The sequence below is a fragment of the Phocoena sinus genome, chromosome 1 (assembly GCF_008692025.1).
Source record: "Phocoena sinus isolate mPhoSin1 chromosome 1, mPhoSin1.pri, whole genome shotgun sequence".
In the NCBI taxonomy this organism is placed as follows: Eukaryota; Metazoa; Chordata; class Mammalia; order Artiodactyla; family Phocoenidae; genus Phocoena; species Phocoena sinus.
In genome coordinates, this window is record NC_045763.1 from 102,181,730 (window position 1) to 102,199,155 (window position 17,426).

Here is a 17,426-nt window from a genome sequence, read left to right on the forward strand (position 1 = left end):
AGAGTGGCACTCAGTGACTGAACATGTAAATTTTTTTTTCTAACTCTGAAAAAGAGCCAAACAGCAATTTTCCTTGATGTGGAAGGACCCTAATTTATGTTTACTATACTGCCACAGGGTTATTTCAATTCACCGGCTTACTGGTATGATTTGTTTAGAAGAGATTTAGACTTGATGCAGGTCCTGAGTGTAAAACTATACTATATTAATTTCATGATAATATCAGAAACTAAAGATGAAGGTAAGACTGACTCAGATGCAATGGCGACACACATGACCAACAGAAGCTGTTGCTAAATATAGCAAAGGTCCAAGGACCTGTCCAAACTGGTGAAATTCTTAGGAATAACCTAGGCAGGAGCCACCCATGACATTCCAAAGGTGAAAAAAAAAAACTGCTTCTGCCTCCTACCCCTAGAACTAAGAAGCCAACATTTGGTTGGTATATTTGAATTTTAAAGAACACACCCTCCATATCTGGGAATATTACCAGCACCAATCTATACAACTACCCAAAAGAAGGTCATATTTGAACGGGGGCCTGAACAAAGGCAGCCACTGCCTGAACTGCAAAAAGCAGTCTTTCTCATGATGCTTTTGGGCCCCTGTGATCCACACTCGTACACGATTTTGGAAGTGTCAGCAACACGTACCTACGCAGATTGAAATGTATGGCAAAAACCTCTCAGTGCCACTCAGCAGAGACCCACCAGGATTTTGGACCAGAGAAGTTCTGGATACCATGGTAAAATTTATGTCATTTAAGAGAAAATTACTAGCTTGCCATTCAGCACTGAGACTGACTCTATGACTGAAGGACACAAAATAACCATGAAACCTGAAATACTCATAATGTCTTGGGTGACAGGGGAACACTCTAATGACGAAGGCAAGGCCCAGAAGCGTTCCACATAAACAGAGATGGTCTGTGCAGGAACATGCGACCACGAGGATACAAAGAAGTATTTATTGTATTTATGAGCAGGTAGCTGGCCTCTTTTCCTCTAAATATAACTTCTGAACCACCAGAGGAGCTGCTGAATGCTATGATCACATAGGTGGTGCTCTATAAAGTCTATTAGCTAACAAAGAGCTGCTTGGTTTATGGATGGTGGTTCCAAGGTGAACAGAAAGCATCCTGTTTACAAGGCCACCACTCTAACTGAAGAAGGTATAAGTAATAACAAATCATATTAATGTGGTGGACTGCATGCTGTTATCCCCTGTTTGGGTTTTTACTGAACTCTGCAGCTGGTATTAGAAGAGAGGGTGGTCTTGTGGACTGTTTCCTAACTTTTGTACAGATGATAAAGAGAAAGAATCTGGTAAGACTCAATAATGAACACTTTAAACTTTGACTATGGGGTATCTTTGAAGAGTGTTTTTAAAGGGGGTGGGTGGGGCTTAACTACATGTTAGCCAAATGATACTGGCAGCAATGTGGACAGAATTAATTTGACAATATAAAACTCAAAACTAGTTTACAACTAGGGAGACTAGTTGTAAATGTATTGTAGTAACAGGAACCTAGGCTTTTAAGTCCAGTGCCATTGGTTCTGCCATAGTCTAGCCAGGAAAATCACAGTGTGAAAAAACGAAAGTAAAGGGAAGAACATTCAAGAGATAATTAGGAGTTGGATATGAGTAGTAAAGGAAAGTGGTGAAGAAAAGGGAAGAATGGAACATGGTTTAACTTTGAGAGGAGTGGCTGAAGCTACTTGTTCACAGGATAAAGGATGCCACGTTCCTATTCTTTCTGTTTCGCACCATCAATGTAAAAAGCCATAAGAAATCTAAATGCTCAAAGACCTGACTGCAGCTGTGAGAAAGTAATTTAATGTCTTACTGAGATTACAAGACAAGGGTAAGATTTGGACCTCAGGTGAAGGCATTCACAAGATTAGTCACCTCAAGCAAAACATTAGCCAATTCATAAGTAAGATGAGACATTTTGTAACAAAGAATACAAAAGTTTAAAGTAGCATTTCTACACAAATGTTCTGTAAAACAGTAAGAGGTGGCTTGGAAAAGAAAAAAGAGCATTACCCCTATGAGGTCAAGTTTGAAAGATTCCATACACTGTATTCTATATTCTGAATACCACATGGGAGAAAATGAGCATATGGGCTAAAATAGATCTGGAGTTCAAATCCTGGCTCTACCACTTATGGGGACACCTTGTACAGATTACTAAAGCTTTCTGTAAGAACTCTCGCTCACCTTTAAAACAGTCAGGATATCAGTACCAACCCTGCATGGGTGGTTGGTGTGAATTAAACAAACATGCACCATTAGGAAAACTGCCTGGCACAAACTACAGATGCAATACTTGTTAGTGAACAGAATTAATGTATCCCCTTCTTTTAGAGGATTCCAAAAAATTCCAATGGCTCTAATGAACTAAAAGCTCTAAGACATCCTAGAGTTAAAAAACAAATATTTAAGTGTGGTTAATCAAACTTAACACCTGACTAGAAATTTCAGTACTTTCCAGATGTAACAGGCTGGTGATAAGTGAATACTATTGTATCCTGAGGGTAAAAGAAGGGTGAAAGACAAAGCTATGTATTAATGAATTATTAATTATGCTACTTAGATGCTTATAAATCCCTAGTTTTTCTACAAACTGTATATCCAATATGAAAGCAGTATATTTATGCTTTGATGTTAAAATGGGTATCACTTAGCCACACCCATGGAAATATTACCTTTTAAGACAACAGCCCAGAGCCTAAATCCCATAGAACACTTGAAAAAAAGTGTATTTGAACCAGAGGCGTTGCATACAAAGAAATAATATAACTCCATTCTTGCAACCCAAATCCATGTACTGATACATTTTCAACAAATATTCATAAAACAATTAGGTATGAATATGGAAACCATTAAATAATTTATCAAAAATATATCTTGTCTAAGACATAAAACACAAAACTGATAATTTTAAAATGCTAACAAAATTACAGAATACTTGCTTTAGGAAAAATAATTTTACAAGAACTTTTTATAATATTTCTTGATAAGCAATTATGACTTCTGTACCTATGTTCTTTGTGTTCCAATAGCTGACAGTCTCTACATGTCAGCCTATCACATGTTTCACAGAAAAGTTTCAACTGTTCTTGTTTGTGTACAGGGCAGAAAACAGGGCGCTGACCAGATGCTCCAACAGACTCTGCAGTAAAATAAAACACATATTTTTAAACTAAACAAAATTTTTGTCTAACTTTCTAAATTCTTACTGATATTGGCATCAAAAGCTTATAAAGATAAGTAGAAATGCTAGAGAGGCAAAAGAGGGAGATTAATAGTAATCATTAAAACTGCTTCTATCTTACCTGAGACATCTTCTTTCTTCCTGATCAAGTGATCTTTAGTGAATTTTACTCTTTGATGTGCTTCAATACATGTCTTACATAGCCACTCTCCACATTCTACACAAAAGCCAACTGCACTTGCATTGTCTTCACAACTAGTACATACCTAAAGGAGGAAATAAATACTAAGCTACATTAAATTTACAAAATATAGATCCACAAAACAAAAAGGTGAAAACTTTCTAACTTGCTCTCAAATATACTAATTCACTGTACCTAGAATAAAATTATTTTGTTATCCATTTCTCTTCAACAAAATCCTTTCCCTTCCAGATCAAACATTCAGGTAGGTAAAAAAAAGTCTCAGAACACAAAATCTATACAAGATTTGAATCTTTAAGTAATGACTTTTAATCTCATTTAACCAGGTCTAAGGGTGTAGAATAAAGATATCCTTCATTTTCAATTTGAAAGATGAAACTAAGGCATAACTACCCTAAATTATGTAACAATTCAAGAATGTTTTCTTATAATTCATATTTTCATATCAAGATAGGAATATAAAGAAAAATTGAGAAGCATACCTGTTCTGATTTCTCATCAGAACTGCTAGGAGCTTCAGATGTATCTTTCACAAAATAATTATCCACAAGGTCTATCTGTCTGCATTCTTGGCGGCATACTGGGCACCGTATTACACCAACTACAACACAAAACAACAACATTAAGAAATATTCTTCAGAAAAAATAAAGAAATTGTACACGATGCCTACATGGGAACTACTCATTCATATATCATAGACAAGAACAAAGAAATGAGCATTAAGAGCTGAGTAAAATAAGTTATTCCACTAAGTTATTACATTGGGGAAAAATGATACCTTATTTAGGAAGAGAAAATAAGCATTAATATGCAAAAAAACTTTAAGGTGCTTCGTTATTACACTATGTGGTTGTAATAACGGCCCCCAAAGATACCTAGGTCGTAATGCTTGGAAAACCTGTGTCACTTTATACAGCAAAGGAGATTTTGCGAGGGTGATTAAATTAAGGATCTTGAGATGGGTATACTGTCCTGGATTATTTGATAGGCCATAAATGTCATCACAAGTGATCTAACAAGATGGAGGCAGAAGAAGATTAGACTACAGAAGAGGAGAAGGCAATTGACAATGAAAGCAGAGATTAGAATAATGTGCTTTGGAAACAGAGACACAGCCAAGGAATGCAGGTGGCTACTATAAGCTGGAAAAAAAGAAAAAGAAAAAGAAAATCTATTCTCTCCTCAGAGCCTCCAGAAGGAACAAGACCTGCCGACACTTTGACTCTAACACAGTAAAACTGATTTCACACTTCAGCCTTCAAGAACAATAAGAAAATAAAATGTATGTTGTTTTAAGACAAAAGTTTATGGCAATTCTGTTACAGCAGAAATAGAAATACACAATCTATCAACTTATAAATTCTGACTTTGTTCAGAACTACTTGAATTCATGCTAATGTGGGAAGAAAGATCATCTGTGACGTAACCTGCTAGTGTTCTAGCATCTATCAGAACGAATAAACCTGCTGAGGTTAACATATGGAAGTTAAACTTAACTAAAATAGCATCACAGTCAACACAACAAACTGACTACTATATGTCAGCCATAAAATTGAGAACATAGCATGACTCAATCCTTGCTTTTAAGAAAGGGTTCAAGACTAGGATATAATTTTTACAGTTTATACTATGCACAACTATAGGAAGCACCATACAAAGACAAAGCTATAAACAGTCCAAAGAGCTGTGCATACAGGAGGTACAGCTCAGTGGTAGTGAGACTTAGGTGGTGGGAAGAAGGAACTATATACTCTACTTACACTGTGTGTGTGTGTGTGTCTGCACGTGTTTGTGTGGGCATTCACATGTGTATGTAATCCACTCCATTTTCTTTGAAACTTCTAAAATTAAAATACGGGAGAATTCCTGTATGTGCAATGATAAAATTTTTGAAAATTTAGGAAATCAAAAATTCTCCATGCTCTCCACCTTGATTTATGCTTGAGTTATGTGCTATATTTCCTTTGAAATCTTTGGTTATCAGTAGTTTTACTAAAATTTTGAAGAATCCACTTTCATCTGCTTTCTGGATTTCTTAATATAGGTTCGTAAGACACAGCTTGTTGACAGCATAGTTTTCTAAATGCTGCAAGTTTGCAGCCATTACCACTTCAAAGAGGTTTGAATGAGGGAACTTTTTTTCCTTGTTAAAACATTTCCTGTTTCTATAGAAACTTCATTTCTAGATTAACCTGTGATGGATGCGCTACCATAATTTAAGTATATAGTTCTTTTTTTTCTATCAACTACTCATTGTCATCCACTAGTAAAGACATTAAAGATGCAGCAAGCATCCAGAGGGCAGACAGTAGAAGCAAGAAAAACTACAATCCTGCAGCCTGCGGAACAAAAACCACATTCACAGAAAGACAGACAAGATGAAAAGGAAGAGGGCTATGTACCACATGAAGGAACAAGATAAAACCCCAGAAAAACAACTAAATGGAGACAGGCAGCCTTCCAGAAAAAGAATTCAGAATAACGATAGTGAAGATGAACCAGGACCTCAGAAAAAGAATGGAGACAAAGATTAAGAAGATGCAAGAAATGTGTAACAAAGACCTAGAAGAATTAAAGAACAAAAAACAGAGATGAACAATAACTAAAATGAAAAAAACACTAGAAGGAATCAACAGCAGAATAAATGAGGCAGAAGAACAGATAAGTGACCTGGAAGACAGAATGGTGGAATTCACTGCTGAGGAACAGAATAAAGAAAAAAGAATGAAAAGAAATGAAGACATCCTAAGAGACCTTGGGGACAACATTAAATGCAACAACAGGGCTTCCCTGGTGGCGCAGTGGTTGAGAGTCCGCCTGCCGATGCAGGGGACACGGGTTCGTGCCCCGGTCTGGGAGGATCCCACATGCCGCGGAGCGGCTGGGCCCGTGAGCCATGGCCGCTGAGCCTGCGCGTCCGGAGCCTGTCCTCCGCAACGGGAGAGGCCACAACAGTGAGAGGCCCGCGTAACGCATAAAAAAAAAAAAAATAAAAAAAAAAAAAATAAAAAAAAAAATGCAACAACATTCGCATTATAGGGGTCCCAGAAGGAGAAGAGAGAGAGAAAGGACCTGAGAAAATATTTCAAGAGATTATAGTTGAAAACTTCCCTAAAATGGGAAAGGAAATAGCCACCCAAGTCCAGGAAGCGCAGAGAGTCCCAGGCAGGATAAACCCAAGGAGAAACATGCCGAGACACATAGTAATCAAATTGATAAAAATTAAAGACAAATTATTGAAAGCAACAAGGGAAAAATATACAAGGGAACTCCCATGAGGTTAATAGCTGATTTCTCAGCAGAAACTCTACAAGCCAGAAGGGAGTGGCATGACATACTTAAAGTGATGAAAGGGAAGAACCTACAACCAAGATTACTCTACCCAGCAAGGATCTCATTTAGATTCCATGGAGTAATCAAAAGCTTTAAAGACAAGCAAAAGCTAAGAGAATTCAACACCACTAAACCAACTCTACAACAAATGCTAAAGGAACATCTCTAAGTGGGAAACACTATGCCAATAAAATGGACAACCTGGAAGAAATGGACAAATTCTTAGAAAGGTATAACCTTCCAAGACTGAACCAGGAAGAAATAGAAACTATGAACAGACCAATCACAAGTAATGAAATTGAAACTGTGATTAGAAATCTTTCAACAAAGTCCAGACCAGATGGCTTCACAGGTGAATTCTATCAAACATTTAGAGAAGAGCTAACACCCATCCCTTCTCAAACTCTTCCAAAAAATTGCAGAGGGAGGAACACTCCCAAACTCATTCTATGAAGTCACCATCATCCTGATACCAAAACCAGACAAAGATACTACAAAAAAAGAAAATTACAAACCATATCACTGATGAATATAGATGCAAAAATCCTCAACAAAATACTAGCAAACAGAATCCAACAACACATTAAAAGGATCATACACCATGATCAAGTGAGATTTATCCCAGGGATGCAAGGATTCTTCAATATACGCACATCAATGTGATACACCATATTAACAAACTGGAGAATAAAAACCATATGATCATCTCAATAGATGCACAAAAAGCTTTCGACAAAATTCAACACCCATTTATGATAAAAACCCTCCAGAAAGTAGGCAGAGAGGGAACTTACCTCAACATAATAAAGACCATATATGACAAACACACAGCCAACATCATTCTCAGTGGTGAAAAACTGAAGCCATTTCTTCTAAGATCAGGAACAAGACAAGATTGCCCACTCTTGCCACTATTATTCAACATAACTTTGGAAGTTTTAGCCACAGCAATCAGAGAAGAAAAAGAAATAAAAGGAATCCAAATTGGAAAAGAAGAAGTAAAATTGTTACTCTTTGCAGATGACGTGATACTATACAAAGAGAATCCTAAAGATGCCACCAGAAAACTACTAGAGCTAAATCAATGAGTTTGGTAAAGTTGTAGGATACAAAATAAATGCACAGAAAACTCTTGCATTGTTATACACTAATGATGAAAAATCTGAAAGAGAACTTAAGGAAACACTCCCATTTACCACTGCAACAAAAAGAATAAAATACCTAAGCATAAACCTACCTAAGGAGACAAAAGACCTGTATGCAGAAAACTATAAGACACTGATGAAAGAAATTAAAGATCATACAAACAGATGGAGAGATATGCCATGTTCTTGGATTGGAAGAATCAATATTGTGAAAATGACTATACTACCCAAAGCATTCTACAGATTCAATGAAATCCCTATTAAATTACCAATGGCACTTTTTACAGAACTAGAACAAAACATCTTAAAATTTGTATGGAGACACAAAAGACCCCGAATAGACAAAGCAGTCTTGAGGGAATAAAAACGGAGCTGGAGGAATCAGACTCCCTGACTTCAAACTATACTCAAAGCTACAGTAATCAATACAGTATGGTACTGGCACAAAAACAGAAATATAGATCAGTGGAACAGGATGGAAAACCCACAGATAAACCCGTGCACCTATGGTCAACTAATCTACGACAAAGGAAGCAAGGATACACAAGAAAAGACAGTCTCTCCAATAAGTGGTGCTGGGAAAACTGGAAAGCTACATGTAAAAGAATGAAATTAGAACACTCCCTAACACCATACACCATACACAAAAACAAACTCAAAATGGATTAGAGACCTAAATGTAAGACTGGACACTATAAAACTCTTAAGAGGAAAACATAGGAGGAACACTCTTTGACATAAATCAAAACAAGATATTTTTTGATCCACCTCCTAGAGAAATGGAAATAAAAACAAAAATAAACAAATGGGACCTAATGAAACTTAAAAGCTTTTGCAAAAGAAATAAAAACAAGACAAAAAGACAACCCTCAGAATAGGAGCAAACATTTGCAAACTAATCAACGGACAAAGGATTAGTGTCCCAAATATATAAACAGCTCATGCAGGTCAATATTAAAAAAACAAACAACCCAATCAAAAAATGGGCAGAGGGGGCTTCCCTGGTGGCACAGTGGTTGAGAGTCTGCCTGCCGATGCAGGGGACCCGGGTTCCTGCCCCTATCTGGGAAGATCCCACATGCCACGGAGCGGCTAGGCCCATGAGCCATGGCCGCTGAGCCTGTGTGTCCGGAGCCTGTGCTCTGCAACGGGAGAGGCCGCAACAGTGAGAGGCCTGCGTACCGCAAAAAAAAAAAAAAAAAAAAAAAAAAAAAGGCAGAAAACCTCAATAGACAACTCTCCAAAGAAGACAGACAGATGGCCAAGAAGCACATGAAAAGCTGCTCAAAATCACTAACTATTAGAGAAATGCAAATCAAAACTACAATGAGGTATCATCTCACACCAGTTAGAATGGGCATCATCAGAAAATCTAAAAACAACAAATGCTGGAGAGGGTGTGGAGAAAAGGGAACCCTCTTGCACTGTTGGTGGGAATGTAAATTGATACAGCCACTATGAAGAACAGTATGGAGGTTCCTTAAAAAACTAAAAATAGAATTACCATATGACCCAGCAATCCCACTACTGGGCATATACCCAGAGAAAACCATAATTCAAAAAGACACATGCACCCCAATATTCACTGCAGCACTATTTACAACAGCCAAGTCATGGAAGCAACCTAAATGCCCACTGACAGACAAATGGATAAAGAAGATGTGGTACATATATACAATACAATATTACTCAGCCATAAAAAGGAACGAAATTTGGTCATTTGTAGGGACGTGGATGTATCTAGAGGTCATACAGAATGAAGTTAACTCAGAAAGAGAAAAACAAATATCGTATATTAAAGCATATATGTGGAACCTAGAAAAAATGGTACAGATGAACTGGTTTGCAGGGCAGAAATAGAGACACAGATGTAGAGAACAAATATATGGACACCAAGGGGTAAAGTGGCGGGGTGGGGGGTGGGCGGTGATGAATTGGGAGATTGGATTGACATGTATACACTAACATGTATAAAATGGGTAACTAATAAGAACCTTCTGTATAAGAAAATAAAAATAAAATTCAAAAAAAAAGATGCAGCAAGCGTATTTTCTAAATGAAATAGGCATTTTCATATTTATTATTGCACTCTTGGTTATGCAAACACTTTGATGATATAAATGTTTATGTCCCCCATAAATCTGGTCAGAAATCACTTTTGATTTTGTTCATCAAGTTAAACAATCTACACTGGGATAGAGTACTGGGTAAAAGTGGTACAAACTAAGATAAAAGACAATAAAAATGCTAGATCTTAAAATAGAAACTGGTTTATGCACTAAACGTTTTGTGCTTTGGCCTAATATTAACATGTCAAGACTTCCCTGGTGGTCCAGTGGTTAAGACTCTGGCTTCCACTGCAGGGGGAATAGGTTTGATCCTGGTTGGGGAATTGAGATCAGTTCCCTGCATGCCGTGCTGCATGGCCAAAAATTTAAAAAATAAAAATAAAAATCCTGTCATTAAAAAAACAAACATGGGGGGGCTTCCCTGGTGGCGCAGTGGTTGAGAGTCCGCCTGCCGATGCAGGGGACACGGGTTCGTGCCCCGGTCTGGGAAGATCCCACATGCCGCGGAGCGGCTGGGCCCGTGAGCCATGGCCGCTGAGCCTGCGCGTCTGGAGCCTGTGCTCTGCAACGGGAGAGGCCACAGCAGTGAGAGGCCCGCGCACCGCAAAAAAAAAAAAAAAAAAAACAAACATGGTATCTGTGTAAAATGACAAAAAGAACCAGTGTTGAATCACGTTATACTTCTTGTCATTCTGCATTATCCCAGATTGCTAAATGTGTTCTTTCCAAGAAGTTTGATTGAATTATTGTATACATTTACTGGACTATGTGACAGTTCTGTCACTGTTAGAGATTTCAGTAATTAAAATGGGAAACAGAAGCTTAGGCTATTTTCCTTATCAAAACTATCTTCCCTGGAGCCACATTGTTATGATGGTTTTCATGCTCCTGTATACTGGATGTCTTAAGGTGAGTGCAGTTCAGGGGATCCTTTCTAATTACAGGAAGGTACTTCTTTCCTTCAACACTGTGATTTGACCTGTGACAAATCTGTACTATACACTATGTAAATGGCTAACAAGTCAACTGCAAACCAACTGAATGTACAAAATCTTAATGCTGGTGCTGAAATCTCTTCAGAATAGTCATCATGATCTCAAAGTTTTGAAATCTGCAAGCATCAAGTGTCAATCAAAACTAAAGATGAAACACTAGTGCATATTGAATTCTCATCCTTTAGGTGTACTTCCTTTTTAGATTTTTTGGTTCTCAGCTATTTTTACCATACTGTTTCATTTAAATTTCCTATATACTAACTTCGTTTGTGTGACTGAAATAAAACTGCAGTATATTAAAAAAAAAAAGGGTTCAAGACTATGATTTTTATAGTTTATACCACGCACAACTATAGGAAGCAGCATACAAAGACAAGGATATAAACAGTCCAAGAGTTGTACATATAGGAGGTATAGCTCAGTGGTAGAGCATTTGACTGCAAAGAGTTGTACATATATAAACTACAGTAACTTATATAGTAATTGTAATGGAAAATGAAAACAAAATGTCATGCTAAAAGCAGGAATATCAGTCCCTCAGCAGACATACATACATTGGTAAAACAAACTCAAACTTACCATTACATATGAAAACAAAATATTGTTTTTATAATACGAAATGCATACAAAGATCCTGCTCAAAGGAAATGCATAAAAACAATTTTTTGAATCAAAGGAAGAAACAGTATGGTCAGGAGAAAGGGGAAAATGAATATAAATATTTTTACATCTAAGATGGCATGAATTAAAAACCATTGTAGAGTGACTTCCCTCGTGGGCCAGTGGTTAAGAATCTGCCTTCCACGGTTCAATCCCTAGTTGGGAAACTAAGATCCCATGTGCCATGGGGCAACTAAGCCCATGTGCCTCAACTACCGAGCCTGCACACCACAACTATAGAGCCCGTGCGCCACAACTAGAGAGAAGTCTGCACACCACAATGAAAGATCCTGCATGCCACAACTAAGACTCGATGCAGCCAATGAATGAATGAATGAATAAATAAATAAATATTTTTTAAAATCCTGGAAACCTACAGCATTAACTACAGAGGAGATGAGGATAAGTAATTTAGGAGCAAAAATACGAGAGCAACTAACTTCTTACAGTGAATAAGGTAAGTTTTCACTGAAGAGGTGACATTTACACATGGTCTTGAAGAATCAACATGCATTCACTAATGTGCAAGAAAGAGTATGCCTGGTTGGCCCGGGTTCATTAAACCCCACACATTCCTAAGGAAGGCCTTCAACACTAGCCCTTGATGGGCATATGGGAGATGGTCTTCGAACTCTTGGAATATTATGCCTGATAAAAGCGTTTCTGTTTGCCTGAGGCCTTGGGCCATCTGTATTCAGTTTGACCTGTGAGGTCGGCTGGAGTCCAAGTAGGTGTTATCAGTTCTGTGGATGCTGCATCGCTATATGACTGAGTCTCCCAAAAAAACCCCAGACAAGGGCCTCCCTGGTGGCGTAGTGGTTAAGAATCCAACTGCCAATGCAGGGGACACGGGTTCGACCCCTGGTCTGGCACAATCCGACATGCCAGGGAGCAACTAAGCCCGTGTGCCACAACTACTGAGCCTGCGCGCCTACAGCCCGTGCTCCGTAACGAGAGAAGCCACCGCAATGAAAAGCCCGCACACCGCAACGATGAATAGTCGCCACTCACCACAACTAGAGAAAAGCCCACGCGCAGCAACGAAGACCCAACCAATGCAGCCAAAAATCAAATAAATAAGTAAATTTATTTTTAAAAAAACCCAGACACAGAGGTTCATGTGAGCTTCCCTGGTTGGCAATACTCCTCCTGCATATTGTCATACATTGTAACTGGGAGAATTAAGACTCTCCCTGTGCAACTCCACTGAAAGGAGACACCTGGATGCTTGCATCTGCTTTCTCCTGGATTTTACACCATGCACCTTTTCTCTTTGCTAATTTTAATCTGTATCCTTTCACTGCAATAAAATCAACCATGAGTATAAGCTTTTCTTAATTCTGTGAGTCCTTCCAGCAAATCACTGAACCTGAGGATGGTCTTGGGGACCCCCAACAAAACTAGGAAAGGAAGAAACAGCATGCAAACCAAGAAGAGCAGGTGCGAAGTTCACAAATGAAAAAAAAAGAATAGGAGTCTATAGATAGAAAATTATATGTATATATAATTATATATATGTAAAATATTGAGAAAGTTCTTAAGAAATTTGTAACATCTTAATGAAGGAATAACTCTGAAGGAATATCTCTGAAGAGACATTCTGTTCTGAGCAAGAAACATTCAATATATAAAAGTATCCATTATACTTTTATGTATGATTTGATGTAAGTCATACCAGGTTTTGTTTTTTGAACTCAATAAGCTGATTCTCAGATTCTTACAATTTCTACTTCTACCTGGCAAGCTGACATCACAGTTTACGACTTTTTATCTTTTTCAAAAAATGTAGATGGCAAAAGGATACCTAAACATTGCAGAAGAAACACAACCCAAAGTACAGAAGAATAGAGGGATACATTTGAGAAAGACTCTTATTTGCCATAAAGGTTTTCAGAGAAGCTTGGAATTCAGAAATCTAAGGCATGAAAGAACCCCCAATGAGATAAAAGAAAATTTAAGTCTGCAGACCACCAGCCAAACCCATTCCTATGCTGACTACTTACTTCTGTCAGATTACCCAGCAGCCAAGGTGTCTTACCACCAAAACAAAGAGTTGAAGCTTCTTTAAGGATCTTCCTGCTATTTACTTCTATATTTATAAATAAATTTTTAAATTATATAAATGTTTGTGTTGAAAATGTGAGTCATTTTCCATTCGAGTTTATGAGTAACAATGCCCTTGCAATTAGTGATCAGATGAGCGTGCTCCTGACTCAATCACTCAGTACTAGTTGTCACATTGAGTTTTCATTACTATACAAAACTGAAACCCAAACTTCAGAGCCAAAGCTACCGACCAAGTTTTTTTTTTTAACTTTTATTTTTGGCTGTGTTGGGTCTTCGTTTCTGTGCGTGGGCTTTCTCTAGTTGCGGCGAGCGGGGGCCACTCTTCATCACGGTGTGCGGGCCTCTCACTGTCACGGCCTCTCTTGTTGCGGAGCACAGGCTCCAGACGCGCAGGCTCAGTAGCTGTGGCTCACGGGCCTAGTTGCTCCGTGGCATTTGGGATCTTCCCAGACCAGGGCACGAACCCGTGTCCCCTGCATTGGCAGGCAGATTCTCAACCACTGCGCCGCCAGGGAAGCCCCTACTGACCAAGTTTTACGCATAACGTCCCTAGAACTGATTTCGTTACTTCAACGTTCTGAGAGACCCACTCATACCTATTAGATTAATTTCTTTTAAGTGTCAATTTACTAAAATGTATAATCTTTGGGGGGAGTGCTTAAAGGCTAAAATAGACAAGTCTACAAACTAGTTTATCTCCACAGTGTTGTTAACTGGAATTTAGCTTCATTAAATTGGTGGACTTCCATTCAACATGGATCACTAAGCAAATCTAAGACCACCTGACCCCCAACTCAAACACAGAAATGGCTAACATATGACAAATTAAAGGTCTAAAAATATATAACTGAGTCTACAACCAAGAAGTCAAAATTGGAAGTGCCAGAAACCAAAAGGGCACTCAAAGCCTAAGTGGTAAGGCAGTGATGCAAGTGGGCCACAGGGGTTATCGTTACCACCGTTGGGAATAGGAAGACAAAGGTTAAAAGTTGAAACTGAACTCCCTCAATAAAGCCATAGGGCAGGCTTTAAGTACTCTAAAACCTAAAATCCTTGCCAGCCGTGGAGTCATCCACAAGAAGTCTGAACACAAACAAGCTTCCTGCATAGATACATAACCAAAGTGTGTACTATCTGCACAGTACATAGAAAGGCCAAGTCAAGAAACTAATAAGAAGCTTTATAGGAGTAGCTTCCAGGTTGGTGAACTTGGGGATATTCAGGAAGAGTGACATACTCAGTGAGCATGGAAGCTCCACACCTCTTCCCACATACCTTGCCCTATGCATCTCTTCCATCTGGCTGTTCCTGAGCTATATTCTTTTATAATAACTGGTAATCTATCCAATGCCGGATGACTTAGGGTTCATGTAGTGATGCAATCACCAGCCCTGAACCTTCGTGTCCTGGCACCAGTTTTTCTGAGATTTCAGAAACACTGAATGGAAAATTGGAAGTTTATCTATTATGAACCAGAAGGAACCCAAGGAAACCAGTCCATCATACTAGTCATCTTTCCCAAGGCTGAACTCAACGTTTCTCCTCTGTTCTCTATCCTAAGTTCAATTCTTATTTAAAATCTCCTTTTTAATCAACTCAGAACTCCAAACAAAATGTCCACGAAGCAGAAGTCATTATTTTTGCCTAACAGCTACTTGTTTTCCTGGGATTCCTCTTTAGATAGGTAAATTCACATATTCATTCAACAACAACAAAAAGAAGCTTGTCTGGACCCTTACAAACACAAAACCATCTCATTAGAACTCCTCCCAACCCAAGGCACAAGTGGAACTCCCACTGAAGATAAGCTCATAAATAAGACTACAATGCACATGAAGAAATTTCAGTACTATTACAGTCAACAAATACAATACACCAAGAAGTAGAAACCTAATCCACAGAAGACAAATCAGTCTGATAAAGCCTTCAAATATGTGTAAAATTTTCACAAAGTGACAAATGGGATCTATGAAAATGGGTAGATCTGAAAAAGAATCAAGAAAATAAAATTACTGAATAAACTCACAACACAAGCTAAATAATAAGTGATAACTGTAAAAAAATTATCAAGGTAGAAGACAGATATGAAGAAATCACATAGAATTCAACAGAGATAAGGAGAGATAGAAACCACAAAAGATAAAAAGCAAGCTAAAGAACTGAATGAGGCTTTCTGGCTGTGACAACCTCCCCACAAGAACAAGCCTCTCACAAAGGATCTCCTTCATCCCTCTCCAGAAAAGAAGAAACATAAGAAGAAGCACCTGGTGCAGAGCCCCAATTCCTATTTCATGGATGTGAAATGTTCAAGATGCTATAAAATCACCACTGTCTTTAGCAACGCACAAACACTTTTTGTGTTGGCTGCTCTACTATATTCTGCCAGCCTACAGGAGGAAAAAGCAAGGCTTACAGAAGGATACTCTTTCAGATAGAAGCAGCACTAAAATCACCCTGAATCAAGATGAATGGGAAACCATCCCAATAAATACATTTTGGATACTGAAAAAAAAAAGGGGGGGGGGACTGAATGAGAAACTCCAGCATGTGTCAAATAGAAGTTCTAAAAGTTCATGAAGGAACTGAAGTAGAGATGCTAAAGAGATAATAGTTGGAAATTTCAGAACTAAAGAAATGAACACTCAGATTGCAATCCAAGTCCTGAGCAGGGTAAATAAAAATAAATGTGCACACATAAACATAGCAAAAATGAAGAACTTTGGTTTTTTTTTGGCCATCCATGTGGCTTGCAGGACCTCAGTTCCCTGACCAGGGACTGAACTCAGGCCATGGCAGTGAAAAGCCTAGAATCCTAACCCCTAGGCCACCAGGGAACTCCCAAAAAAAACCTCTTAATAACTACTAGTAATAGAAGAAAATCAGACTTACAGCTGACCTCACCAGTAAAAAAAAAAAAAAAACTGTCAAAAGATAACAGGAATGTTTATCTTCAAAGCTGTTAGAGAAAATAACAGTCAACCAGCAATCTGTATCCTGATTAAGCTATTATTCAAGAATATAAGCAAATCAAATTATCAGACATATAACAGTACTTATTCATTGCTGTAAGAATAAAACATTAGACTGAACCATATAAAACTGCCAGTATTTGACCACTTGTAACCTGCAAATATGGTAATTTTATACAGTTCAACCTGATACTTAAGAACATGGAAAAATACTTAGAAGATGCAAAAATTAATTAGCAAAGGCATCAATAAAATATATTGATATCTAAATGCATGGCCTAAAAGTAAATATATAAAAGAGAGATTAAAAATTAAATTAAAATAGAAAAATATAATAATCTGTTCTATTGTAATTAAACTTCAGCTTTAAAAATCATTCTAATTACAATATGAAGGGAAATTTGAGATATGATTAAAATTATGTCAATTAAAATAAGGTAAAAATCTTGCCTTAAAATAAGCAAAGGCCTTGAAATTCAATCACACAAACTGGAGAGTCAAATTTCAGAAATTCCAGGCATCTCTATTAGTTGGCACCTTTTTTTCCAGTCTGATTCACATAAATCGGCTCAGGAGACACTGGGGACACAGGAACTCTCTGCCACCCCACAATCCTTGTCAGATGTTTTCCAGCCCAACTTTGCTCTACCTTGTACTTCTGCCCTTATCCCAGTAAGAATTTTAACCTGCCCGTTTGAAAACAAAGGCTGTGTTGGGGACAGGAAACAATCAAATTATATCTATATTTGCATTAGTACAAGGTTTCAC

The 17,426-nt window shown here is 37.9% G+C and overlaps 1 protein-coding gene across 2 annotated transcripts in view; it reads right to left on the bottom strand.

The window, feature by feature from the left end:
• The window catches only part of TRIM33 (tripartite motif containing 33), a 150,791-nt gene that overhangs the window by 74,323 nt on the left and 59,042 nt on the right, over positions 1-17,426 (bottom strand). For both annotated transcript variants that reach the window (XM_032624972.1, XM_032624971.1), the window contains exons 2-4: positions 3,902-4,020; positions 3,339-3,483; positions 3,043-3,175 (exon numbers count right to left, since the gene is read on the bottom strand). In XM_032624972.1, the coding sequence (XP_032480863.1) occupies positions 3,043-3,175; positions 3,339-3,483; positions 3,902-4,020 (397 nt within the window). The remainder of the gene's footprint in view (positions 1-3,042; positions 3,176-3,338; positions 3,484-3,901; positions 4,021-17,426) is intronic.